The sequence below is a fragment of the Cladophialophora bantiana genome (genome assembly GCF_000835475.1).
Source record: "Cladophialophora bantiana CBS 173.52 unplaced genomic scaffold supercont1.10, whole genome shotgun sequence".
Taxonomy (NCBI): Eukaryota; Fungi; Ascomycota; class Eurotiomycetes; order Chaetothyriales; family Herpotrichiellaceae; genus Cladophialophora; species Cladophialophora bantiana.
The window spans coordinates 53,960-79,679 of NW_015971584.1; the positions used below are offsets into that span (position 1 = coordinate 53,960).

Genomic DNA, 25,720 nt, shown 5'->3' on the forward strand with positions numbered 1-25,720 from the left:
TGGTGATCCCACGCCCGAACTAGGTCCACAGGAATTCCACGAGTCGGCGTCACTCTACCAACAGACACGCAATGGGACCGAGTTGGATGGTGACTTAAAAATAAGAATGAGAGCCGAGCTCAAGCATCTCATGAACCGTGTGTCATTCACAACGTGACCATCATCTGCACGACTGCTTCATTCACACTGAAGCACAAGCACTCTGATGCCTGTGCTGATGTTATCAAACTGGTCCTGGACAGCATCGCCAGCTCTTCCGATGAAGAAGTCGAAGACGAACAACGCAGAATGGATGTTGACGCCGTCACCGACTTCGACGAAGAACCAAAAAGAGAAGGCCGACCAGAGTGGTTTAGATTTAGAATTTCGGGAAGACCTGCGTGAAAGGGAAACCAGCCTCAACACTATCTTTGTCATCGACACTGAAGAGGACATTCAACCTGAGCCTGGTGTGATGCAGCAAGTCCATGTTGAAGATGCTGCTTGGCAATATGTCCAATTTCTCGATCCCCATTGTGGACGTACCCAATTCGACTTGGATCAATCGGTGAGGTTCGCCCACCTTCTCAGACAAGTTCGCCAATAGTTCTGAATGATGCGACTGTTTTCTGTACTACACAAGCTTACGCGACCGGGGCCAAGGCGTGGAATGTGTGTGCGAGGACACAGCTACAGCTCCCATCATCGACGAAGCCGGATCGGTCCTGGAGCAGGCGTGGCTAGCCCTCTTCGCTCGATGCCCGCATGTTACTAGCAACAAATGGGCAATGCGGTGATCCCGTGACTCCCATCAGGAAAGCTACAAGTCTGTCATTTTTCACTCTGGTCAACGTGCCCTGGCCGGGGAACAAGAACGCGTAATCAATACGGTACAAAAAGAAAAGTGGTGATATTATTGCTGTCCCCACCCACGAAAGAAGGGTTCGATGTCAGTTATGTGATCACCCTAACTATCCAATATCCTGGATCAACCAACATTCGAGGAGCTGCAGCGCCAGCGTATTGGGCAGTTGAGGCGGGGCATATGGACTTTGCGTTCGCTGTCGGGGACAATGAGCTCACTAGGCCCCAATGAATTGCGAATGAGCTTTCTCTAGGCTGTGTTGAGACTTGGACAACCAATCCATGCCTTACAACCAACCTGCAGAAGCCCGACCAGGTAGTTTTCGAGCTAAAGCAGAACAACAACAAGTTTGAGGGCCTGGGTGTGCTAGATGGATTACATTCAGCGAGCTATTCAATGCGGACTCGCAGGCTAATGGATAACGGCGACTGATAAACTTAAGGAAGAGTCACCATTACTCGCGGAGAGGTTGTTGGAATCTGGCCTCTTCCCCCAACACCGAGTCCTATGCAAGCTCTCGGAAGAACAGCAGGCATCTCTGGACACCTGGAGTACACAATTTCATAGCTTCGAAACTCGGCTTGACAGGCTCGAACCTCACCGCACCCCGACTGTGGCATCGTTGAGAGGATGCCAGTGGACCGCTTTAGGGGAATACGCATTCTGGTTAATGTACCAAATTTGAAGCACCCTTGTCAACTCGTTCGGGGCCTATCTCATGCCATACATCATGCCAGACCAATTCATCGAATTTTGCGGACCTGGGACGTCTCTGCACAGACTGACCGAGAAGGAAATGGTTGATGCTCTTCAAGCAAGTTGAAGTTGCATTCGATATGAGCCATATCCTGATAGGTATCTCATTCCGACTTCAGTCCGAACGAGATTTCCTATCTCCTAGAGCCGCATGAGGTGGGTTGCCGTCGACGTAGGGCATGGGAAACATGAGTGGTCCACGACTCGACCAGCCACCATCATTGACGGTGCTTTTCGTCTCGCTAAGCCCGACTGGTTTCGACTGTCACCAATCTGCGATCGATGGTGTTCGGATTTTTCAAGAGCCTACCATGGGTCAAATCTGCATTCCCTTGCAAAAGTGCCCGATGTTTCGTTTTGGTGGCTGAAATGCTACAATTTGGGCGTTACCGTATACCGTGCTCCATGTCGAGCACATCAACATAGTTGATTCAAGCTGGTCGCTCTAAAGCTCCGCTTGCCAGACGCTCTCGCCCAAGCACGAACCTCCGAAGCTGTGGCTTTCAGAAATTCCAAAGGTAAAGGCACAAGCGTCGCCCGCCCCGTCGGTTTCGATCCTCCTCCAAAAGTACGCGAAGAGAACCTCAAGAGTAAGATGAGTCAGTGAGGATACACCAAAAGGATTAAACCCGTAAGAAGAACAGCGGTGGTGTGGTTAAAGTCATGGAAGGAAAGAAAGAAATCAGACGCAGAAAAGGAAGCCGAGGACCGGAAGTTCGTCATTGAACACGATCTCACACCTATAGTCAATCTCGGTGAAGAAGAGAACACCGCCGTCATCGAAGATCAATACAAGGTCACTGCCTTCCTTCAGACTTTACCGAGCCCTGCAAGATCTTCACCAACGCAAATGAACCCATCTTCGAGGGAAATTTCGCCCGCGTCCAGTTCAACGTCTCAAACCACATCAGTTTTCTTCAGATCATTCTCGGTCATCGTTATGAAAAATTTTAAAGACAAGTCTAAATTGAGGCTCCGTGCGATACACGTCGATTCAATCTCAGTTATTGCCACTGGTGCGGTTCTTAGCAAAGCGGCTATGACCCAGGAAACCATCAAACTAGTAGTTCGAGACTCGGGATGTCAAGTCTTCAGGAGCAGCCCAAACTTTTACCAAAGGGCCCCTCAGAACCCTCAGAGATAAATATGTGCGAAGACTCTACGAGGCTCCTAGGCTTCGGTCTAGACCACCCCAATGAAGTGGCTGGTCGTAACGGCAGTGGCTTGGTTGACCGAGCTCAGCCCGGTGCTAGTATACTTTGTGCAATACATTCGACGGCAAGTGGAGGATCCGCGAGCATATTCTATGCACGAGAGCGTTATATTGACGATATCGTCACCTGGAAGAACACCTGCCAAAGGTCTCCGACACAGGTTGGAACAATCTCGTTTCTGGGCCCGCCGACAATTCTCCATTTTCACACGCCTGCAACAACGGTGGTACGGGCAATCAGCCCAAGTATTACACGGTGAACCAATGGCCAGCTGAAAGAAGACTCAAGGTTATATAGTATCACTTCCTGAGAACTTCGGAAACGTCTGCAATCAAGTCCGCGATTCGAATAAGCTACCTAGGATTGTGAAACTGCTATACGCTGAGCACCTATCCCCATCCCCCAACGGCCATCACCGCCATAAACCAATCAAGATCTACCTGGTCCCCTTTCTGATCGTTATGGCACAAAACGGGAATAGCGTCATGACGAAGAACAGAAATGGTGGAGTGCCATGGGACTATGACAACCTCACATTCTGCAGCGCCAGTTCTCTCCGAAAGAACGTCCCCTCCTTCTCGTGGAGACGGCAAGGAAAAAGGGTGTCAATGACGGAGATAGCATCATCATCATCGACTTGAAGGAAACTGGTGAGAACACCGCGGGTGGATGATATGGATAACAGAATCCGATAGATATAACCTGGAAGCAGCATCCACATATCACCTACCGCAATTTACTATCCATGTCCAAAACAGGAAGCTCTAGGGATGAATTTTTTTCTTAGGGGAGATTGAGCCCAGGAAGCGTTCCCATCTACAGCTCGTGATATAATACATCGGCGAGATTGCACTCTCAAGGATTATTGAATGGGAAGGGGGCAGTTCAGCAAGCGGGGTTAAACAGGAGCGAAGACACACACGACGGTGCTGGGAGATGTATACGAACCTCCAGTCTCCCGGCTGGTGTGAGACCAGCAAATGGGCTGGGAGTGAACGAATATGTTGCAACTGTGCTTGGACAAGAAATTGGTGACGACACGAAGGCAGATCCAAAGCAGTGGATACATGTTAGTAGACGAGCACTCAACAATGCAACTCTCACAGCGACAAGGGAAAAAGGTCAAAGTTGGTGAAACAATCACGAACACACTGAAAGCTATTCAAGAACAAGACGACTTGACGAGTGTGAATCCCGCTTGACAGGATCCAGAATTGAACGCACAGCGATGCAGCAACCCAGTCACCAGTGACGAGAGGAATTGGACACAGAAAAGCGGTGACTTCTAGAAACACGAGCACCACGAGTGAAGCCTTATCGGAAAAGAAACTCGCCTTCTCCTTCTCCATTGGTGGCCTCGAGGGTCGATACCGACGACAAATCCTACGCTGGACAATTCATGACCATCTCAGGCTCCCATCTCGTCACCACACTAGCTGCTGCACAAGAAATTCAGACAAGGGGTTTGGTATATCCGTCATCTTGGACCATTGCCGCCCGATCTTAAATAAGTCAATTGCGTCAAGCACCCTTTCCCCACGATTCCTATTCCCACTCGGATTTGACAATACCTCTCCCAATCTCCTGGGCGATGGGCGAGGAAGTCTAGACGAGAGCGATTCAAGGAAACAGGGAACACATTGACAAACATCTCCCTCACGCTTCGGATGGATGTTCGTCGTTTTAACTGCGCTACCGGAGGTACCGGTGTTTGTGAAAGAAGGAGCGGGATGGGTTTTGGAGAACCCTTTCGACAGGCTATGTCGACCGATGCTCACGCCGCAGGATGAAGTCGATGTTGTCCGATCGACCGACTCGTTCTCGCAGGTGTTTTGCGCTCACGCCAGAGGTCCATCAGTTGGCGGATGAAATCTTCATCCTGCTGTTCGAATGGCCGCTTTCAAGACTTGGTTTGGGGGCGGTAAGTTTCTGTTGAATCAACTCCGTCGACTCATGTGCGATGGACCACCAGACACCGACGTGAGGCCAGTCTCACCGCCCAGGCCCCTACCGTCCGGCCTCTAACTCGGGCGGAAGTATCATGCAATGAATGATACAGTGAACAATCTCCACTGGTCCCGCCTACACTTAGCATGGGCTCAAGAAAGCTGATAAGGTTGCTCCGGGAAAGCGAATCATCCGTCTTTTTTTCCCGCCAGGTCGGGAAAATCAACTCGCGTTCACCACATCAAAGATACCTTGGCCAGAGGTCCGAACAGCTACTGATCACTATAGTCTTCCAGTATTCTCTGTCCTCTCGTGCGATGTTTTGGAAACATGAACCGGGAGAGATGGTGCAATCGAGCAAGCCAAGGTCCAAGCTATCCATCAAGCAAGTTGAGAAGAATGAAATGGTGGATGCAATACAAGACAAGACGGAACAGGACAACACGATATACAATATATGGTATACTAGTTTCTATATATGACTCGCCCACCCTGTCCATCCTCTGTCCACTGTGGACAACTTCGGTCCCCCCTAAACTTTTTTGAATTCGACTTCTGCTCTGGGTTCTCTTCGGGCGCTTTTGGCATTCTCTTTTCGCCCTTTTTTTTTAAAAAAAAAAATAATAAAAAAAATAAATAAATAAAGAAAACCCAAAAAAATTCAACACGCCGGCTCCAAGAAAAAGTAACGCAGCGAGGTATTCTCGGGTCCTCTGGGCTTGTTTTTCAACCGGGCAGTGAGTGGATGACAACGATATTATTATCCCCAATATTATTATGGACAGTATGTCTTATCCGCCACTCCTCCCTAATCAAGACAATATCGAATCAGGGTTCCTTCGTCAAGTAGGCATAGCTGGATAGTGGCGTTCAGTTCTCGGTATGCAGGTCTTGGTCCTGTCGAGAGGTACAAAAAGAATATCAGGCTGGCTGCGCCAGGACTCTGTCCGTCCCCTTTTCTCTCTTCCTTTCTGTATTTGCCTCTGGCATATCCTGTCATGTCCCATGGTACCGCATCATTCACGTCATCGGCAGTTTTTCACTCCAAGTGTCTGTCGGACAGTCTGTTGTGGATCCTGTATTTGTAGGTGACAAGATGTGCGACTCGACCATCTGGCATGCGTCCTGGTAGAGCCCGGTGTTGGTCAACGCGACGTCCGACCAGAGAAACGAGCGCAACATGCTCAGCGTGTCCCCCTGCCAATCGTCGGGCCATCCCCCGGCGTCCCTGTACTTGGCTGTCAGGGCGGAGCCGAGCATCTCGACGAAATGCGAGCGGTTCTCACTGTCGAAGATGTTGACCAGGCCGACGAAGCAGGCCCAGATGTACACGTCGATATAGATGCGGTTTCGGTTTGTTGTCGTTGGGGTTGTGGCGCCGCCATCGCTGCTGCCGGGGAAGGTGTGGGAGGTGGCCGTTGCCGTCACCATCGTCATCCGCGCCAGGGCTCTGCGCAGCCGCGAAATGACCGCAACCATGATTACAAACAGTGGCCCCGCGTGGAAGAGCGTGGTCAGCCGGAGCAGGTTCATGGCGAGGAGCACGGTCTCGTCCATGGACTGAGAGTTGCGCAGCCGGTATGCCAAGCTGATCCGCTCGATCGTGCTATTGTTCAGTATGCTCATCAGGGCCTTGTATTCCGCGATCGAGAGCCGTCCTGTTCGGGTCGCAGTGTTGTGGGAAACGAGCAGCAGTTTCATGTCGCGCGCTGCTTTGAGGGTTTCTGGACCGAGAACGTCGAATGGCGGAGGAATGACGATTGTGCGGGACAATTTCACGAGGGACGGTGGCATTGGGGACTCGTCCGACGGTCCAATGTCCTTGAAGAGGACATCTTCGCCCAGGAATTGTGCCGTCAGAAAGTCCGCCCAGAGGATCAATTGCCTGATGGAAGCCGCCTGGCCGATTGACCCGCCGCGTCCGATCGTGTTGAGCCCTCCGCGCGCGGCCACCAGTGCTTGAACACCAGCCGCGTGTCGTCTCAGTGCCTCGGGCTGGGCGAACATGGTTGCTGTTGCCCAGAGTAAAGTAGCTGACAAGACCGCCTCGTCTGTGACAGCCGCGTGTTCCTTGTCAAGCAACTTCTGCCGCAGCGATTGCAGGGCCTGGGCCTCGTAAGAGAGATGTGGAAATGCGGTTATCTGCCCCATCAGGAATTGAACCGCTTTCCACGCCGCGATGACGCTGAGACAGAGGGATGTGTCTGTCATGACCGGAATGACCATGCTCCCGCCGATCTCGTTGACGGTGAGACCTGCGGGTAAGGGGAAGGCGGTGGCTGCTCCTATCTTGGAATGGAGCACTGCGCGTCAACCCGAGACGAGAGATTTCATTAGCACTGTCGCGTGTAGAGGTAGTGCCGCTCCGCAGTGTGCGGGAGACGGTGTGGAGGACGAAGAACTCACGATTATAGACGGCCTGATGCAGGTCCAGTTGATGGCCGCCCGGCACCGGTAAGTCGTGGAATCCATCTAACCGGCCAGCGCCTAGCGAGGGCAGCGCTCTTGTGTAGGCATACGACCTGGCGTAGCTCGTCTCGAGCAGCTTGGGCCGTTGATGATCGCCCTTTCCGGGCGCATCTGACTTGTCTGAGAATTTCTTCGTGGCGGCCCCGCTGCGACTCCGGTGAACGAGATATGCCCTGTGGGAGCGTAGCTGACAACCTGGTCGCCGACACACTCCACATGTCGTCGGTGGGTCTGTCGAAGTCTGCTTATTCGGACTGGGCACCGAGCTCGCGTGACTGATATCACGTCCTTGACCTGAAGCCATGCCGGCATGGGGAGCCCCGAGGTATCGGCATGGTCGCTTGACCGTAGGGTGAAAAAGTGAGGTCAAGAACTTTGGCTGAGATGAGGTTGAAATTATCGGTCGTCGAGGCCTTGACGCGAGGGAGCCTGGGTCGAAAGTCGATGGTCTTATTGTCGAGTACTTGTAGGAAATGGGTGTACTGAAACATGCTAAACAAGGCTGGGCGATTTGACGCTGCTTTTACCGCCGAATCAACTGGTGCGGTGAGTACCAAGAGTCTTGCCTTTTGTGTCTCGGCCGCACCGAATTCATCTCTCGCCGCGCGAAGTCTAGCCGACAGAGGGAAAGACCTCGTATTGAACCATGTAATACCAAGGTTACTAGCCTCTTAGCAGAGCCGACAATGTGACAATGACTGAATGCGCGGGAAATGCCGGCGGCCATTCCAAGTCAGTCTCACCATCTGCAGTGTCAGAGCGTCAGAAGCGAACAGTTGGAGTTCAGACTCGGATAAACTGGCTTCCGACACCTTCAGGCCTCCTGAGGCTCCTACCGAGTACCAGATACACGGTCGAGCATCAGCCAGCTCGCGAGGTGCGAGCACATGCCCAGGAGACGAGCATACATAGTCTAGTCTTTTCTGTTCAACTGCGCCGTAGCCTCTGGCGCCCCCAAGTTAAGCCTCTACTTTCTCGCTTCCAGCAGGTGAATCCGCTTCATAGTGTGCCACCTCTGTACTCTTCACGCCTTCCATTGCACGATGGTCGACAACTGTGTGTGTGGTGAAGTCTACTTCGAGATCTCGCTGGTAGATGGCCACCTCGTCCTCATCGCCAAAGATGGCGGCAACTTCCTCCAACGGCAGGCCGTTCGTATCTGGGAACCATATCCACATGGCGATCCCGCCGAGTGTGCCTGGGATGATGAAGCAGAGATAGAACTTCCAGCCAATGTTCTCAAAGGCGGTAGGAGCGCTGTTGCTTGAGGTCAGTACATGCCTGACACGAGGAGGCAGGGGGATGAAACACCGACGGGGGCCATCATACCTTTGGAGCCAAATGATATTCATAAACGAGATCATGGCGACACCGAGGCAAACGCCCTTGGCTCGCAAATGGGTCGGGAAAATCTCTCCAAGATACGAGAATTGCGTCCCGTCGAGACACAATCCGTAAAACAGCTGGAATACGAAGAACATGGCCACGGCCGCCAAGAGCGCAGACTTGTTGTTGGAAGGCACAAAATTGGCCACCAGTGCCGCTTCCACAATAAGACTGGCCATGCATCCCAGAACGCCAAAAGAGATGAATCTGTTGCGTGGGAAGCGGTCCACCACAAGCATTGCCAAGGCATTCACACCCAGGGCAAATGTCAGCCAGGCGGCCGGGTAAAGAAGCTGTTTGACCGGCGAGAAGTCAAGTGACTTGTAGAGTGAAGGACCGTAGTTGTTGATAACTAAGACGCCCGAACACTGGATGATTCCAGTGATCCCCATTGCCAGAAATGCTCGTTTCCGGTACGACGGCTTCTTCATGATATGCAACCACGAGTTGCCCAAAGTTTTGTCGATCGCGAGCTGCTTTTGGATCTGGTAGAACTCAGCCTTTGCAGCGGTGTTGTCAGGATCGCTGGGATCAGCGTGGAATTTAAACAGGACTGCCTCGGCTTCAGAGTCGCGTCCCTGCATAACCAACCATCTTGGTGACTCCTGCAAGACCAACAATGTCAACGACGTTCTTCAAGAAGTGTTCGGACCATAATCAACATCATGGAATGTTCATCGTGGGAGTCGAGATGTGACGGCTGGATCACAGCCGTGAGAGTAGACGACTTACTGGGACGAAGTATAGACCGACCAACAGGCACAATGGCCAGAAGCACTGGATTGCAATGGGGGGTCTCCAAGTATTTGTGCTGCCATTCTGCCAAAAGTAGAAGCCAAATCCAACCCAGCCTTGTATGGTATAGCCGAGCACAAGCATCACTGCATGGACGTCGACAAGAGCGCCACGCATGTGGACCGGCACAATCTCGTTCATCAGAATGGGCACGGCCGCAAGGATCATGAAGGCAGAAGCACCAGCCACAAAGCGAAAGGCGATGAACATGCCGACATTGACACTGCCTGCCATAATAGCTCCGGACACGATAGAAAGTATGGCAGACTGTGAGGCAAGTTAGAGCCACCAAAGGCAGGTGTGAATCCATTGAAACTTTACCACAGCGCAGGCCCATTTGCGACCCCATCTGTCCGCAACTGTCGGTAGTAACAACGTTCCAATCACCCCCCCAGTCTGAAAAAGACCATTCATCGTGGATATCAAGTCGGTTCCATTGGAACGGGTTGCGAGGTCGAAGTATTCAATGAAGGATGGTTGGCCTAGAGATGACATGAGCTTGATTGATTTTTCAAGGAGTTCCTGGTACCTACCCAACGTTGTGCCAATAATACTTGCCGTGTAGCCATATGTCAAAGAACCGAACCCTAACACAGCAAGCACAGCGCATGTATGGGCATTGAGCTTTTGTTTGCGAAGGAGACCTTCCGACGCCGAGTTACGACGCATTTTTGGATATCTGTTCGGAATGGCAGAGGGAAACTGGTCAAATTTGAGGAGAGCAGAGGAACGTGACAAGAGAAAGGGGTGTTATATAGGGACATGAGATGTGCTGGTTCGTTTCCCAATAGAGTTTATGAGAGCCGAGACACAATATCAGAGCTATAGCCACGGCTCCCAAATGCCCCTGACCCGTGACCATTCCTCACACCTTACCTTCCCAGCCCTTCCCCAGTCTCCCACAAATCCCCGCATTTCGCAGTTCATAACGAAGAAGTAAGGCTTTTGTGGGCCAAAAGTGGAAATATTGATTGGTGAAGGTGATGATTGTCCCAGATTTGCGGCCCTCGGTAGATCTACCCTGAGTCAGAAATCCTAGAGTCAGAAAGAGACTCCGAAAGTGAAGAGTCAAGATCAGAGACGGAAGAAAAAGTTTAGCCTCCGACGCCGAGTGAAGCACAAAGGAGCGAAAGGTAGTTGGCTAAAAGCATGCTGAATGAGTCTCCACGACCGATTCGACAATGTGATCTTGACTCGCAAAAATCAGGAAAACCGAATCCAGAGGGTTTGCCTCAATAGCCTGGGCATCGTTCAAGAGATGCAGCACTCGGAGGTTCCTGAATGACCTATACCCCGAGTACGGCGGAGGATTTGGCCCACAGGATGGACGTGGTTCGTCCTCCCAGGTGACCTGGGGGCGGCATCGGCAAAACAGAAGTCTGAAGGCAGATTTCGGTTGTGTTGGAATCATCGGCATGAGTGGGTGGCCTGGATGGTTGGAATCTTTGTTGCCAAATGGTCGGTCTTATTGTACCTCGTCCGGTGAGAGCGATGTGTACGATGCCATTCACGAGGTATGTAACCCGTTTGAGCGAACGGGCCTGCCGATACGGCCCGTACGGACGCTGAAAATCCAGTCATCGCTGATCCAGTATCTGCTTGTTGGAAAACTCATTGGTGAATCACTCGCCCCGGACTGGGTCGGAAGTCTTTCGAATGATCGCTGTCATGTTGTAAGCTCAATAGTACGAACGATTGTTAGACTGAAACAGACGGGGGCACTCAAAACAGCCATCCATCGAACTTCAACCCAGCTACTGGACGGAGTATATGGGGGTACCTGTTGTCGGACTTAAACAGGGGTGCCTCGATTCCTCAAGACCTCAAGATATTTCTTCTTCACTGTGGCATTACCATATCGGTATGCGCCACTGCTTTCCATGTACTCAGCAACTTGCTTCCACGGTACTTTGTTGACAAATTGACCAATGGAAATGGCATCAAGGTCTGTGGCAACCTGCAGATTGATGGGATTCGACTTCGAACAATGCGAGACTGCTTCAAATAGCAGCTGGATCTGTCACATGACGTATCAGCATCTGGAATCTCTGTTTTCCTAGGAGTAACTCACATCCCTATCTCCCCATTCTGGTTTTCTCAGTCTTGCCTCCCTTGGCTTGGTCAAGGCACGATATCTTCCCCTCAACGTTGATTCTGCCTCCTCAAACTGCAACCGCTCTTTGATCACCTTGTATGACATTCCCTGGTCTTTCAATTGTACCAGAAGCGTGTCTTTCGAGGTGTCGCGTTGTCCGTTCTTCACTCCTAGGTGTCTGCCTGGCGGTACCGAACTACTTGTGAGGCTTGACGGTGATTGAATGGTAGCATCGCATGCCCAGAGGTCTGGATATTGAGCATCCTGATCGAGTACAGATGATGGTTCCAGTTCCTGATAATGCATAGCCGGAAGATATTGGTCTATGGTGGGGACTGAGGGACCACTCTGGAAGTCAAAATGATCATCACCAGATGAAGGTAGTTCGGGCAAAGGCGGATAGTTCAACGAACTCGAATCAAATCCAACCTGTTGTGTTGGAACAAAGGTAGGGTCGATTTCGCAACAATTCAGCCCAGGATTCAAGTGTAGCTGAGCAGCGCTAGGCTGGGGCGACGTAATTCCACCGAGCGCAGGTGGGTCGTAGCTTGTCACCGTGCAAGGCCACAGCTCGCCTGAGCCAGGTGTCTTCGCTTCCAGCACAGTTTTTGGCGTGTGAAGATCGTCACCAGTGGTGGTTCGGCCATCCAACATGCTGCCTTGCGGCATAAATGAGTCCAACGCATCGTGAGGGAAGTTTTGAAAAAGCGAATTAAAATCATTCATTCCAGGTGGGGGTCCCTGCTGAGCAAAGATTGTGTTTGTCAAGCACTGCTCTATGGCCGTGTCGATTGGAATTGCTGTCGCCGGGCGGGAGCGTCCACACATCTTGGGATTATCAAAGCTTCCGTCATTTAGTGAACCGCTCAAAATGTCTGCCTTGTAGAGCTGATTTGGGGAATATCTCTGCCGTGGCGGGATGGGCATGACTTGCGGAATCTCTTCCCCCCCACAATGCAAATTGTTCCTAATTCTACTCTGCTCCGCAGATGCGCAATGATGGTTAGCTGACAGGGTGCGGTTCTCCTTTTGTGAAGATGGATAGGAGTGCAAATTCGTTCCGTAAGTTGTAGAGTTCATGGTTCGGAAGAATGGCGGTTGCATTGCGGACGATCGTGCGCAGGTGAGATTGTGAGAATCTTCAAAGCAGGCCATATCATTGGAACTCATATGCGAAGCAGGGCACGAGGCTCTAACCGGGTGACAGATATGGGGTGCGTCAGAAGACACCGGAGGGTAAGTGGCAGTCGAAGTGAAGGTGCTCGGTACCACCCATCTGGGTAAGTGACAAGGAAGATGAGTCTGCCCGCAACACAATGTCTCTCCATCGGTGTAAGTACCAAAGTATCTTGAATAATATGTCCTCGGAGACATATCTAGAGATGCAAGGCTGCGCAATGAAGAACCAAGTGATAAAATTCGAGCTGATGACTGGTGAACGGGCCGGAATCACTAAGTTGTGGTAGTCTGTGCAAGCGGTTGCGTTTTCATGTTGAATCATTGGCCACATTACAATCAGCACATGCACGGTCATCCATGGAAACGGAGTCCAGTCTGTTCGTATTGCAAACAGAATCCCATGCACGGCATCGGGATCAAATTGGAAATCTCCAAAGATGTGAAGACGAGAGCACGCATATTGAGGGGCACACTTACCTCCGAGCCCTCCACATGCAACCGCTAAGTCTTGAGCTCCCCTCCAAATCTTCGATACATCGGTTGAGGTTGCTGATATTCTGCGGAACATTAAATGGATAGAACTGTTGCACAATACCTCCTGGATAGCTGGCTGGCTGTTGCGTACTGTTTCCATGGCCCGTTGGAAGTCGAGGCCAACAGCTCTGTTCGCACGCAGTCCACAAAACCGGCCTAATAGCAGAGTTTTGTCACCACATCTCCTTCTCTTGTCGCGTTCTGCTCTGCTGCTCACCAAAAAGCTTGACTCCCTTCAAAGAGAAAAGAAAAGAAAATCGTCCTATTTGGGGCAACGAAACGCATTCAATACAAGGTAGTCGCGGAGTCGCAGCGTTCTCGTGGTCCATCTATGCCAGTTGCCATAGCTTGTGGGAACGACAAACAGGAAGTGTCTATTTCAACGTGTGTTCTGTGTATAGGTTATGGTTTAAGCAATGCACCGGCTTAGGCCGTCAGCTCTGGTGCCTCTTTCGCCTTTTCTGAGAGCCGGCAACGGCGAAGTGCTAGATTGAGTTCGAGGATATCCTCAAAGTCTGTCCGTCCGTGATCAAGAAAGGCAGTTGATATGCCGACGGGGTCACCAGGCGGAAAATATGGCAAAGGACGAGCAAACATCGGGGGCACTGTGTTACATGACTTTGCCGACTCTCAATCTCAGGCAGCAGCCCTGGCGCCAGCTTGCGGGTCCGCTCTTTTTGGGGATGGCATGGAATGCGTAGGTTGGGCGCAGAGGCAAATCGAAATGCTTGCGAGTTATCACATCGTTGGGCATGGCAGCCTCTAAGCTGTACCTATTAGCTCGATTGGACGTACCAGGTTTGTGGAGCTGTCATATCGGGCCAGTGCAGCGGGAACGCAGACGGCTTGTCATTTGATATTTGCTTGGTCGATATTCCGAGCATCATTGAGTCACCTCTGATCTGGCTCCTGGGAGATGTTTGGCAGGGGAAGAGGAAGAAACATGGTCGCAAGAGGCAGTGTTTCGCGCTTCATTGTGTCCAATTCCTTTTTCTGTTTTTTTTTTTTTTTTTTTTTTGGCCATGTTACCCTTCAACAACGTGGTTGCAACACTCTCCACGCCTTGATCTCGGGTGTGTAAGCCTCCGGGAATATGGGATGTGTCTCACTGGGTTTCATCAGCTATATTTGGCCTCAACAAACCAAGCTGATACTGGCTGTTGCACATAGTCGCAAGTGCCAGATGGTAGACGGCCGGCACGTATTCTGAGGATACTGTGAGTCTATAAGGACCCTGGAGAGATCGATTGTTCAGGTTGGAGAGGACGCTTTGGTGTGAGCCGACAAAAGACAAGAATGAGATAATGAAAGCAGAATTGAAGACTTGGACGCTGAACTGAAGTGAAGTTATTGTCGAGCTCATTAGTAAGCAGAGCCAAGACCACTATTTTCCGAAATTCTGCCGGGCATCACATTGCCACTGCCCGCACTGCCTCAAGATTACGCTACATCCCGCAGATTAACTAGATCATATCCCTCTCCAAGACTTTTGAAAGTCGGCGGGGCGGCATTGCTGGATTGGCCGATGAAGGAACGTAGTGGTAAGTGCAGAGGATACAGTTTTAGACGCTGGCTCTTATCCGATGAGAGTTGACAACGGAACAGACACGCCATGACAGAATCAGAAAGGATGCTTGGTCTTGCGGAGCCGTTGCATCAAAAAGTATCCCAAAAGTTCATGACTGCCTTCAGGGCCAAGGATATTCTGTTCTCTGAGACCAGCCTTGCGTACCTTCAAGCTAGAGGAGGAGCTTCGGTGAGTGCGCCGCTAAGGTTTCGGCGGATGGTTGCTCATTTCTATCAAGTTTCAATTGCGGTATTGCCCTGCTTTGAAAAAGAAACCCCAAGGTCATGTCTCTAGTGCAAAAAGAGATCCGTCCGGGCCTAAATTCGATCCTTTTGAAGACCCGCCGGTAGAGCTCCTAGTTGCTCAGATCCCAGCCCAAAATGCGTCACATACTTTGGTCTTGAACAAATACCCGGTCATTCACAACCACTTCATTATCGCCACCAAAGCCAACAAGCCGCAAACGGACCTTCTGGAGGAAGATGATATTGGCTTGACTCACGCTTGCCTGCGGGCCTGGGAGGACCAGCGCCACGACGGAAGCTCTCCACGTCTTTTTGCTTTCTTCAATTCTGGAGAGCATAGTGGCGCTAGCCAGGTGCATCGCCACTTACAGTTTCTACCTGTGGAGGATATGGCAGGTTCAAAAATCCAAGAGTGGAGGCTTTTGATCGACCGCATGAATGTGCCAGCTCACCCGGAACTGCCACTGTTTCAAGACCCATCGTTGCCGATATTGCATTTTTCCACTCCACTTGAGCCTGGTATCTCAGCAGCGGACTTGCACCGCAAATATATAATGCTCATGAAAGCAGCATTGTCTGCCACTCTTTCACCTGGCGGGCCACTAGATCAAAGCTTAGTAGTTGAAAAGGATGGCAAAACTCTGATATCTTACAACCTTGCCATGACGACGGACAGAATGGCAATCTGTCCCCGAAGTCAAGAAGCTGCCTTTATTCCCGGAGCTGGTCCAGAGAGCTCTGTGGCCATCAATGGCACGATACTCGCGGGTACTCTTATGGTCAAGGATGAAACAGAGTGGGATATCCTTCGAGAGACTCACTCGCTCCTTGATGAAATGCTAGCCTCTATCGGCTTCTCTTTAATATCATGGAAACAACATGGCAGCGCAATAAAAATATAGTGTTAGTTGCACCTACATGTGTCCCACACTCTTCCGACTCCGTTGATTTACCTGGCCAAATACTGTCGCTCGGAAGAGCACGCGCCAGTCTTCGAGATCCCGGTCATGGGCTTGCTCGACCTCCCTGGCAGTCACCTTTGTTCACAATAGCGTCTTCTCCGTTCGAGAACAGCCGACAGCATGCCTCGATTGACCTGTGACAAAAGGGGCACACCTTCCACTAACTCCATAAAAGATCGGATGCCGATCTTTTCACGCCATATGAAGAACACTTGACAAGAAGGATCAGCTGAGTGATAATCCCACACTCACTGTCTAAAAATACTTTGGTGGTTCTCAACATAACCTCCAGAGTACCTGAGTGATGCGTCACAGGAAGGGGAACATTAAGCGCGCAAAGTCAAGCAATTTTCGTTTGGGGCTATAGTTGGTGACAAAAAGAAACCTACATACCTACTGCTAAGGAGGAAGCTGTCCACATCAGTGATCAAGGCTCGCTCTCGCTATTCCAGGGCTGGCCATGTCAGATGAAGCTGGGATGCTTTGGGACAACCATATGCCTTGTCAATGCTGATGGCTGAGAGTTTTAGAATTTCGCCAAGCGAGGCAGACTTTACGAAGCAGCTTATGAGGACTCGAGGAAAGGGGAGTCCAGCCTCGTGCTTTGAGGAAGAGCAGAATTTGAGATTGAGAGCTGCGCAACCAGGACGGTTGATGACTACAAAATTCATGACGACCCATTGACGGTTGGACACATCGTCGATGCCAAGGAAGCGATACGGGAAGGGCAGAGGCTGGCCATGAGGTGAACCATGGGCTGTCCTAGAGCGCGAGCCCGCATGTCGTTGACGAGTATCTACGGGGCGCAAAGACATGCTGCATCTCCACCGTACGATAGCGTTTAACTGTGTACCGCAGAAGGCGGAGCAAGCATTGACCAGGAAAACAAGTGGGCGGAGCGTGCAGATTGCAAAAGCTTTGAGAGTTTTTCTGACCGCATCGACAGACTGATGGAGTCAACGTGAATGTGTCAGAAGGGCACCGCGTGGCAGTCCAGACCTCGAAATTCTCGCTTGTTGCGCAAGCCACAAACACGACCCGGACGACTTGTGCGGATTTCCAAGCCCTGTTGTCCGTTGAGAGGGCCTGTCCGTCGTTCGTGAACGGGCGGGACAAGGGTCTGTGGTGGTCAAGCGTGGGGCAGCAAAGCAATCGGGTAGTGACGGTGACAAGTGGAGGAGAGAGGACCCGGGCGATAAACACGAGCAAGAAAAGGAAAAGAGAGGGGTAGGAACTTGGGGTCTGTTCGTAGGGCTGCAGATTTTCGAAGGGCCAAAACGGGCTTTTGCTTTTGGATCGCGCGGGGTCGTGAATGACTCCTCTGGACAAAGGGTCTGGTGGTTGTTGTTTTTGTGGTTGTGATGGTGCTTCTGGCTCGTCTGCTTTAGCTTTGGCTTTGGGAATTCGAGGTTTTGATACGCGGAAGGCAAGCTAGACCAACGCATCGGCGCCAGTCCCCGGGCCTTCGCTCCTCGTCTTTCTCAATTCAGTTGTATCCATGGCCCGTTGAAGCTCGGCTCGCGTCCGCTTTCGGCATTATGCGCTTGGCGGCCTCTGATCTGTTTGGCTTCGGGCTGCTGCAAGCCTGTCCTGAAGGTGTGGGAGGATCTGCAGATGGCCAGCCAGCCTCGACTGAGTTCTTGGGTTCGGCTATCAAAGTGAGTGAGCAAGCAAGTCAAGCAACTAACGAAGCAATCCGGCAAAATCAATCAGCAGATCAATCAATCAAGCAGGCAAGCAAGAACAATAAACGTGTTTCCTGCGCGTGCGCTTGCTCTTGCTTTCCATGTATTCCGACGTCCCGACGTGGAATAGTCTGTATGGTCCGCGCACACGCGGCCTTCTGTCTAGGGATCTAGACCCTGTCGGTCGGAGCCCATTCGATTTGATAAGTACGTAGCAAAGAGCAAGGCCGCTGGACCGTATTAGCTAGTTATGTACATGTGTCGAAGGCTGTTGGAGAAGTAAAAAAGCCAGGGGGAAGAGCGATGATATCGTCTCCCCGCCGTGGAGGGCGAGAGGAGAGAAGGGGCGGGAACCCAAAAGCCCACAACGCGTGAAATGAAATGGGAATCGAGAAAAGATGGAAGATGGGGAAAATAGCAACTTCCAAACCAGGAAATTCATGGCCGGGGGCACCAAAATAAAGAGAATTTCGAGAACGGAAAAGGTTGTTATCGTTATTGTTATTCGGTGCAACAAAGTTTCCAGACCTTGTTTGCCCCCTTTGTTAGTTGCGTGCCGCAAGACTAGTAGTAGATGTAGCAGTGGTAGGAAATAACGGTACAAGCTTGCATAGGGTTTTGGGGGGTGGGAAAAGGCTCTCGGATTGCGGCGGATCCTCCCCAAGGCTGGGGAAAATACGATAGGGAAAGGGAAAAACACCTTCCCGCGTGCAATGTATGAATGGGTATCTATCTGGCGCACTAGAAGAGTTTGCTGGATTGTAACCGGGAAGGCAAGGCAAGGCAAGGCAAGGGGAGGCGGTCTGGCACATCGATACAGACGACATGGGAGCAATGAGGGGGCAGAGATTGACGAAAAACAGTGGGGCGGGCAGTAGCAAGGGCAACGACAGACCGCTCGCCAGCATCACGGTCAATGTTGTATGCCAGACGATGCCCAGAACATCTTTTCTTTTTGGCTGGCGAAGAGGGGTGCATGGGCTAGAACCGACTACGAGGTACTCAAAGTTGAGGCCACGGGCGCGGATTGGGCGGCGGCCGCGCTGGAAAGACGCAACCCAACCGATCATGGCCAGGGCCATAGCTGCAGGCCTGCGGCTTCCGGGAAAGTTGCAGGGATGGAGTGACTGCATTGGATGGGTGGGAGGGCGACGAGGGGGACGGCGAGGGGAGGGATGCCAAAGGTTTAATTCTTCTTTGGTGCTGGTGACGCTGCTGCTGTCGCTGGGAAAGGAAATTCGGCGCGCCCATACAAATATTTAGGCTGTGGCATGTGCACTGGCAATGGGTGGGATGGATATCCATAGTAACTCCTCCGGACCCCTTACCTACGGAGAGTCGCGAGAGCCAAGGGACTCTCCAAGCACCGAGTATGGACGTGAGGACCCGGACGGAAACACTGTACTCAGTACTTCAGATGATATGTAAGCAGAAAGCCATCGTCACCAAAGAAAGCCACTTAAAGCTGGGTGGGGGGCGATTATTATTCAGAATCTTCAGCCCTATCAGGGGGGGTTCATCGTCGAAAGGCCTCAAACTCACGAGGAAGACAGAGAGAGATTTGGGGGCCAGCATCGGCAACACGGGTGGGTGGTGGTAAACACAGCACGCAGCCGGACAGTCAGCAAAGGAACCGAAAAAAAAAAGGAGATGATACAAAACATGCATGGTTCAGTTACCCGTCTGAGTGCAGGGTGCAACCTGGTGGATATTGGGCAAATTACCCAGATGTTTTCGAGTCATTGATCTGTAATATGTATGAGTAAAAGGGGAGAATGTCGTCGATTGCGGGTGATGGATGGGCGGTAACAGCAATGCAGGGAGCAAGAGGCCCTCCGCATAGGCCAGAAAATTGCAAGCGAGGGTCGAAAGGGACAATGAGCTTTGACGAGGATCACCGAAGGGGAGGATTGTCCTTTTGACGAGTCGCCGATGACCTTTACGAAGCCAGGAGTCTGTCCTCTTGTTTGCCTCTTTCCTCGTTCTCGGGATGCGGGGGGGCTTGGTTTGGTTTCGAGGCGGCTCCAAACCGCCAGCAATTGCAATCCACTATCCCAAGCCCAAGCCCAGCCCACGCCCGCGCCTAGGAGGTTTCGAGCCCACCCCCAAGCAATAGTTGGGCGACAGCTAGGTAATCATTAGCCGTTCTTGAAACTCGAAATTTGTTTCTACACGTCGCGAGAATAGTTGAATCAATGTCCCGAGTCGTCTGTAGCTCTTGCTCTTGCTCTTACTCGAACATGTAATACTTACCTGTCTGACTAAGGGACCTGATGACCCCCACCGGTCGGTCCATCACTCGTGTTTTTTTCTCATGGAAGAGGGGCATGTCAAAATTTGAATCGCACATGCAATCACGAGAGTGTGTCTGCCTCGTGTCTCTGGTTCAGGTACCATACCAAGTACATGCCGTCATCCTGAACCACCAGGAAACGAACAAGGGGGGCCCGGGCGACGGTGTGTAGCAGATGGAGGAATAGAATTGGTAGTTTGGGCGGCCGGAGCAGTCACCACGGTCACTCGACGAATGACTTTAGCATTCGCGTCAAATGATGAAAGAGATCCAGGAGCGTTACAGCAACGCCTCGCCAGAAGTCGGTGACCAAGCCAGATGTTGTGCAGCATGTATCAAGCCGCCACAGCCTCACGGCCGCGAGTTAACAAGTCCTTGCGACTCTTCCCCTCGGGGCGGTGAATAAATAGCAGCAGATGTGGCTCAGGCTTCAGATGGCCAGTCACAGGAGACTGCAGCGCCACTAAAAGGACGCTGCGCCATTGCCAAAGGGCTCGGGCTGGGCACTCCGAGCCACTACAGCCAATGAAGAATCTCAGATCGGTTGGGACTGGTGGGGGCACGCTTGCAGACCACGTTTCGCACGGGCCCAGCAGACCGCATCTGCACGATGGCGCCAATCGCATCGGGGTCGCCTAGTCGACTCGGTATTACGGTGTAAATTACCACGCTATGGCCTGGCAGAGAAAGCGTTCAGGGATTGCAGTGAGGGGCCCAGCAAGGGCCAGCGCCGCTTAGTGCAAAAGTCCCTCCCCACTCTTGCGTCTGCGCTTTCCTTCTTGTCTGGCTCTGTTCATCTGTTTGGCGACTCATTGCTCAAAGCGGCCGAGCCAAGCAGCCTGTGCTCAATCACATGGCTCGGGTCTGGGGTTCATGAGGAATCCACTCCTTCCCAATCCAGCATCTCCAGCCTAATCCCTACCCTCTGGCACCCTTGGGCTCCTGTGGCCTCCCTTTTGACTTTGTATCACAGCCCTGGGTGTGCCGTCACCACTGACTGACAATTTGACGGGATTGACGGGAACTCAGTCCCGCCAACAACGAAAAAAGACGACACGAGAGAGGGGCTTGGGCTTGGGGGGCATTGGTCTACCTATAGCCAGTACCCCTCTGGTGCTAACGATTGCTACCAAAGAACAGGGTACCCTCTGGTCAGAATCTAAGAATCTGAGATTCTACCTATTACTGTGCCGAGTCCTGATGTAACAAGTACTGCTACTCCAAACTGTGACCCTTCTTTCACCAAAATAGGTAGCCGGCCAATGGGACCATGGGTACTTTTGCACTGAGCCCCCAAAAGCGACGTACGAGGCAGCGAAGCAGCGAAGAATGAGAGAGAAGAGAAAGGGCCGGGAGCCGGAAAAACACAAACTTCCGGCCTGATGAATGTTACTTCCTTGCACTCAACTCTCTCATTCACTCGCCTCGCTGACAGACACATGATCGCTTTACTCTCCTATTCTTGCATCATCATTCAACTCTCATCCCCATCCGGATAGCCCCATTTGCCAATCTGTCAAACAATCATGCCTCTCTCTGAGCAAGTCTTGACGGGACCCGTGCGGACCTTTCTGCTTCATGTGCCATCCTGCTGCTTCTTCCTGCTTAGGCCTCCCCGAAAGCTAGCTTACTAGCACATGCATTAGCTTGCTAGCGTGACACTCTCTCCTGGGTGTATTTGGTGTTACAGCCACCCATCCACCCCATCCACCCATCTCTGCCACACCGCGACACCCCTGTGTCTTTAGCCTCCGAAGCGTCACGGACTCACGGTGAGGCCCTGGTCCCCATAATCCCCTCCCTGCTCGGGCCCCGGTCCATGCCCAAGCCATAGGGCTAACCGTCCAGAAACTGATCTTTGAGAGACTTTGGCTCATCTGAAAGCGACAGGGACCCTGCTTTCGGTAAGACCCTTCTTGTTCCCTAAGCTAGTTCATCATGCTTGTACAGATATTCCAAACGACTATATCTCACGATTTCGCCCCCCATCTTCCAGCCTGAGATCAACTTGCACAAAAATTCCTCCCTCACCCTCTCCCTTCGTTCGTTGCCTTGAGACCTTCGGACACCTCGTCGTCGGTGCAAGTCTCAATCTGCCTGAGGCAACACCAAACACCAAACACCAACCATCCAAGCCGAGAACCCTCGAACGCGCCCGCTCGGTCCCTTCCCCCCCTTCCCGCAACCCCCGTCTTTACTCCTTCCAGTATTGATCGGCACTCTCCCAGCAAGCCTCACCAACTCGCTCTTTGTTTGTCAGAAAGGCAGAGAGAAGAAAAACGCCCTCCCGACCCCAGGAGCATCTAGGCCTTGAAAATTCGTATTCGCCGGCGCTTTATCGATATCGCTTCCGGAGCCTCACAATTCAAAGGACCTAGAACACTCCCATTAACACGCCTTCTTCGGCCCCTGCTTGCGCATTCCTAACGAGATCCTCCATAAGCCTCAGAGTTATCGACCAAGGACATATTTCTCGTCTTCTCCAGCTCATGCAGGCGCGCTGACCACAGTCCCCCCTTCCCCCATCCTATACAATGCTCGCTCTCGAGCATTCTCGTCGTCAACAGTTTGACCCAGCGTACGACTTCGAGCAGAGCATTCAAGCGCCCTTCCCCAGCCTGACCATGGATACCTACGACTCGACAGAACCCATGATCAACTTCCACCCTCTCCCATACTCGTTCTTTGACAACCCGTCCATGTTTGCGACGGCTCCCATGCAAGCCCTCAAGCAAGAGATGCCGCCATTTCAGGATCTACCGCCCGCTCTGATTTCTTCGGGTTCGGCACCATCAATCCCCAGCGCCTCGTCCTCGACGGTCGGTTCTCCATACTCGGGCCCGTCCCACGCCATCCCATGTCAAGATGGAATTGACCGCACGGTTTCTTCCTTTGGATTGGGCGTCATGCCTGCTATCGTCAATCACGAGGCCTTTTCGCAAGATGTCCTGGGAACTTCCATGGAAGCCGAGCTGTCATTGGGGAGCCACGAAAAGCTCCCCGACAGTTTTGTGGGTGAGTGTGCAGATCTTTCCTCTTCTCATCCGCGACCAGAGACCGGTGACATTCTCCAAGCCCAATCCGGGCAGCCACTTTCATCATCTATTCCTGCTTCGCCCGAGTCACTGTCCATCAGTACTTTCTTTGATCGAGGCGTGTCCACTGCGCCTTCTGTCGCTTCCCAATCGGTGTTTTCCACTGCTACCCTGTCCCCTGCAACCGAGCAAACTCGGGGAACGCCAACCTTCAAATCGCCCACCACACCTGCTTCAGCATGTCCCAGACAGTTTTTTGCTATTTCGCCAGTGAAGGCGAGAAGCTTTCCCCCAACGTCGCGCTCGCAGACAGCTCCCTCTTTTCACCCTCATGTGCTCCCCCATGACGCGCCTGCCGCACCGCAGCAACAACAACAGCATCACGCCAGCCGTTTTCAGTCTCATTTCTTTGCCCAGAGCAGCGGTAATTTCATGGCCCCGCTGGAAACATCCTGTTCGTCTCTTCCGCCTGTCTTTCCTTGCCCATTTTTCTCATGTCCTTGTTCAGTTGCCTTGTTCCTCTTTTCCCGGTGGCTTCCCTTCATGACCGCACACATCGCTGTTACGATGCTCAAGGGAAAAAACCATACTGACGAGGCTTGTCTGCAGATCCGTCCTTGATCCACGCTTCCAGACCATATGGCGACGCGGTCTTTGCTGACCATGGGGTCTTCGCACCCAGCCTGCACTCCTTCACCACCACATCTCCCTCTGGCTCACCGGCTCCATCACCTCAACCATACGGCGTTTATCCTGCTACTCAATTCTCTGAGCCCATCACAAACACCGGCTACTATCAACAGCAGCACTATATGAGCCGACGACCTTCCCTCGCGTCCTACGTGTCTGCTGTTTCACATCCAAGCCCGGCCTCGGAAATCGATGATGATGGCCGAGACAAGGGCCGATGCCCACATCCTGAATGCGGAAAAGTCTTCAAGGACTTGAAGGCTCATATGTTGACACACCAAGCCGAACGGCCGGAGAAGTGTCCTATCTTGACCTGCGAATACAATCAGAAAGGATTCGCACGCAAGTACGACAAGAATCGGCACACCTTGACCCATTACAAAGGTACCATGGTCTGCGGATTTTGCCCAGGTTCAGGCTCTCCGGCCGAGAAGAGCTTTAACCGAGCCGACGTCTTTAAGCGACACTTGACTTCGGTCCACGGCGTCGAGCAGACACCACCCAACAGCCGAAAGCGCAGCCCATCGGCGAACAACCGAAAGCTCTCCAGCTACTGCCAAGATGCCACAGGCAAGTGCTCCACCTGTTCGGCAACATTCAACAACGCTCAAGACTTTTACGAGCATCTTGATGACTGCGTGCTGCGTGTGGTGCAACAAGAGGAGCCCTCAGAGGCTGTAAATGTCCAGCATCTCTCACAAATTAGCAACGACAAGGACGTCCAAGAAACTCTGGATCGCCACATGATCAAGACGGAGGATGCTCCCACCAGCTTTGACGATGAAGATGACGAGGACGACGAAGACGACGAAGACGATGATGAGGACGATGACCCGTCATTCAATAGCCGATCTGGCAAAGGCGCACTCAAATCCCACAAAGCCCCTGCATCGGCACGAGCAATCATCGGGGGCGGTGTCTCCAAACCTGGCAAGTCTTCGAAGAAAGGCATGACATGGTCCAAAGGCGGAGTGGCTCTCGCCGGCAAAGGCCGCAAGAAGAGAAAGCACTATCCGCCGTCCTGGGGCATGTCCGCTGAGAAGATGCGCATGAAGAAGCGCGTGCTTTGCGTTTATGACGGCCCGCGGCGCCTATGGAAAGACGACATGATGCTGCACAATGAATTTGAGGTTCGGCTGCCGCTGGCCGATTGCAAGAGCTATGTCACCGACCTCGACATCGAGACCCTCAAACGAGCTGAGGCTTTGCACAACGCCACAGCCGAAGAGAAGGGTCCGTGGATTCCGACACCAGAGGATGGTGGCCAAGGTTTCGACCTCAATACCCTCATGGCCTGATTCGTTTGCTGTTGAACCTTTTTCCTGTATTAATGGCGTGTTTTGAGCGATTCGGATATGGAGAAAGTGATCTCGACTCGTCGGTCCTTGGCCTAGGAGGAGATTCCTGTTTTTGTTTTTTACCTTCATAATGTCTTTTCGAGATCAATGAAGCTCGCAACGAGCATGCAGCAATGCAAATGTGGACATGAAATTTCTCTGGCCAGGTTGAAGCAGCCCCCAAAAAGTTGGCTATGCTTCTGATGAATACATGGGGATATTGGGAAACCACTTTGTGGGTATTTGGAATGACTTTTGATGATATGTGGAGGAGAAACTCTTGAACTCGGCAAGAGATACCCGTCACTTGAAGCTTCTTAGGTTGACGAAAAACTTGTGTAAGATAGATGATACCTTGAAAAGGCAAACCAGGAAGCGCTGAGCGCTACAGAATTGCAATGGAGATTTTATTGATCAAACATTTGATTCATTTCAAGTATTGTGTCGAGAGTGTTCCGGGAGCCACGCGAGAGAGTGAGGCTCTTGCTGGAGGGGGCCTCTGAGGTGCCCCTCATAACCTCCAAGGTTGGTAGTCTGGGGGGCGCCGGGGGCCAACCTGGTGACCTCAAGCGCCAGGCATTGCGGGCAGTAACTTCGCCTAGGGGTTAACGGGCTACGGAGTATTCATACTGAGTACTTGTGCACTGAGTAGTTGACACCGCATGCCGCGCCAAGCTTTCCGTCATC

General features: G+C 52.0%; 5 protein-coding genes across 5 annotated transcripts; 2 read left to right on the top strand and 3 right to left on the bottom strand.

The window, feature by feature from the left end:
- Positions 1-5,781: 5,781 nt before the first annotated feature.
- Positions 5,782-7,534, bottom strand: Z519_06932 (uncharacterized protein; the record flags this gene model as incomplete). Its single annotated transcript, XM_016764669.1, has 2 exons — positions 5,782-7,064; positions 7,168-7,534. 2 exons carry the CDS (start codon positions 7,532-7,534, stop codon positions 5,782-5,784), a joined length of 1,650 nt encoding a protein of 549 aa, XP_016618619.1.
- A 655-nt stretch (positions 7,535-8,189) lies between these two features.
- Z519_06933 (uncharacterized protein) lies at positions 8,190-10,080 on the bottom strand (the record flags this gene model as incomplete). The annotated part of the gene is made up of 5 exons (XM_016764670.1): positions 8,190-8,487; positions 8,560-9,221; positions 9,349-9,678; positions 9,733-9,893; positions 9,945-10,080. 5 exons carry the CDS (start codon positions 10,078-10,080, stop codon positions 8,190-8,192), a joined length of 1,587 nt encoding a protein of 528 aa, XP_016618620.1.
- Positions 10,081-11,203: 1,123 nt separating this feature from the next.
- Positions 11,204-12,433, bottom strand: Z519_06934 (uncharacterized protein; the record flags this gene model as incomplete). Its single annotated transcript, XM_016764671.1, has 2 exons — positions 11,204-11,428; positions 11,483-12,433. The coding sequence occupies 2 exons, from the start codon at positions 12,431-12,433 to the stop codon at positions 11,204-11,206; spliced, it is 1,176 nt and encodes a 391-aa protein (XP_016618621.1).
- A 2,398-nt stretch (positions 12,434-14,831) lies between these two features.
- On the top strand, positions 14,832-15,933 carry Z519_06935 (uncharacterized protein; the record flags this gene model as incomplete). Its single annotated transcript, XM_016764672.1, has 2 exons — positions 14,832-14,975; positions 15,025-15,933. 2 exons carry the CDS (start codon positions 14,832-14,834, stop codon positions 15,931-15,933), a joined length of 1,053 nt encoding a protein of 350 aa, XP_016618622.1.
- Positions 15,934-22,505: 6,572 nt separating this feature from the next.
- On the top strand, positions 22,506-24,994 carry Z519_06936 (uncharacterized protein; the record flags this gene model as incomplete). Its single annotated transcript, XM_016764673.1, has 2 exons — positions 22,506-23,460; positions 23,616-24,994. The coding sequence occupies 2 exons, from the start codon at positions 22,506-22,508 to the stop codon at positions 24,992-24,994; spliced, it is 2,334 nt and encodes a 777-aa protein (XP_016618623.1).
- Positions 24,995-25,720: the final 726 nt, after the last annotated feature.